At 46.8% G+C, this 1,757-nt stretch overlaps 1 protein-coding gene across 1 annotated transcript in view; it reads left to right on the forward strand.

Annotated features, from left to right (window-relative positions):
* Positions 1 to 1,747, forward strand: part of LOC107099404 (myoD family inhibitor-like) — an 8,379-nt gene extending 6,632 nt beyond the window's left edge. Inside the window, exon 5 of the mRNA XM_015397503.1 lies at positions 1,120 to 1,747. Coding sequence (XP_015252989.1) covers positions 1,120 to 1,391 — 272 coding nt within the window. The 3' untranslated portion in view covers positions 1,392 to 1,747. The remainder of the gene's footprint in view (positions 1 to 1,119) is intronic.
* The last annotated feature ends 10 nt before the right edge of the window (positions 1,748 to 1,757 follow it).

The raw sequence follows: 1,757 nt of genomic DNA on the forward strand, positions 1-1,757 counted from the left end.
AATATCAGAAAAATCTACTTGAGTACAGTAACGAAGTATTTGTACTTCGTTACTTCCCATCTCTGGCTAAATGACACCACTGGTGAAATAAGTGACCTCATTGGTAGAGTGAGTGACATCAATGGCCAAATGAGTGACATCATTGATAAAGTAAAACTTGACTTTTGTAATGTCTTAAAGAAAAGCACAGGTGTAAAATGATCTGTCTGTGGGTGTGTTTCTAATAGGACGTCCCTGTAGGGCCACAGGGTGGGGCGTTTTGGCCTAGTGGTCAGAGCAGTTCCTAAGCACGCACTGGCTGCCCACTGCTCCCTAAGGGGGATGGGTTAAAAACAAGGAGAATTTCCCAATTGTGGGACAAATTTTTTATTTTTTTACATAACTGGACCTGTGTGGGTTTTCAGTGACACCCCTCTTCTTATTGGGGGCGGATGGAGTCCCGGAGGTGAATTATTGAAACGCCACCAGTCATAATCACGACCAACCGTCAATCTAACGAATGACGCGCCGTCATTTTGCACGGTCTGCACTGATAAACAGGATCAACTGTTTAAATGTTGTGAGTCCCGCTGAAGAGATGACGTATGTCGAGGCGTGACTGGAACCTGCTGTGATCTGGCATTTAGACCCTGAAACTGAACAAAAACAGACTGGGCAGAATTTCAAATTCACTCCCATCTCACTGTTTATCTACAGCAACATGACAGGCGGCTTATCTCTGCAGAACACACGCAGCGCAGCTCCCTCCCACTCCTCCCATCAACTACCGCTCTGGTTTCCACCAACGGAACATCAGGCGCTGAAGCCGAAGCAGAGGAGAGCCGCTGGGTCGTTTTAACTGAGGTCAAATAATGTGAAACAGAAATAAAAGCTGCATAAACTGTTATAGAAAGAGGAAAGGAATAAGGTCAGAATAACCAGAATTCAAGATCAGTTCCTGCTTTCATGCTCTGTGATGTTAAATGGGTGCATCATGGTATGGGCTGGGTTTATATCGTCAATTAAACCAATTTAACCCTTTTTCTACCATTAAAAACCGTTCCCAGGTTTTTCCATCTCTGCTTCTTCTCACTAATATTGAAGTATTTGTCTGGTGTTTTATGCTGATTGTCTCCACAGACTGCTGCGCCCATTGCCTGCTGGCCTGCCTGTTCTGCGAGCTGATGTCCATGTGCTCGGCGCTGGGGGAGTGTCTGGCCTGCGCCGTGGGCGGGGCCTGTTGCTGCGATGCCTCGGCGTGCTGCTGCTGCATGGAGGCGGCGGGGGAAGCGGCTTGTACAGAGGAAGCCTGTCAGGCGCTGTTGGATTGTGGTATGTTGGAGAACTGCTGTGCTTCATCGGACTGCCTGGAGATCTGTTTGGAGTGCTGCTCCATCGTCTTCCCTTCCTAGGGCAGCCAATCAGAGAAGGGCTAAAGAATGATGTCACAGAGGGGGAGATAAGGTCTCTCATTTTGGTCGGAACAGGTCTGGTTGGTTCTATCATGTAAACAGATGGAGGTTCCAAGAACAGTTCTGGTTTGAGTTCCTCTGAAGGTTCTCCGCTCCAAAGCAGCAATTCTCAACGATTTCTTCAGAAATTAAATCCGTCGATGAGCCGGACAGAGAGAAAAAAGGAACGACAGGAAAAAGCTTCCGTCTGAACCAGAACCAGCCCGCTAACCAGCACTTAGATCATTATTGTGTTAAAGGACAAGTCCGCTCAACAAGGAACAATCAATGGATCATTATTTATACCTAAAACTAATACGATATGAT

This window comes from Cyprinodon variegatus, unplaced genomic scaffold (genome assembly GCF_000732505.1).
Source record: "Cyprinodon variegatus isolate N-32 unplaced genomic scaffold, C_variegatus-1.0 Scaffold28, whole genome shotgun sequence".
In the NCBI taxonomy this organism is placed as follows: Eukaryota; Metazoa; Chordata; class Actinopteri; order Cyprinodontiformes; family Cyprinodontidae; genus Cyprinodon; species Cyprinodon variegatus.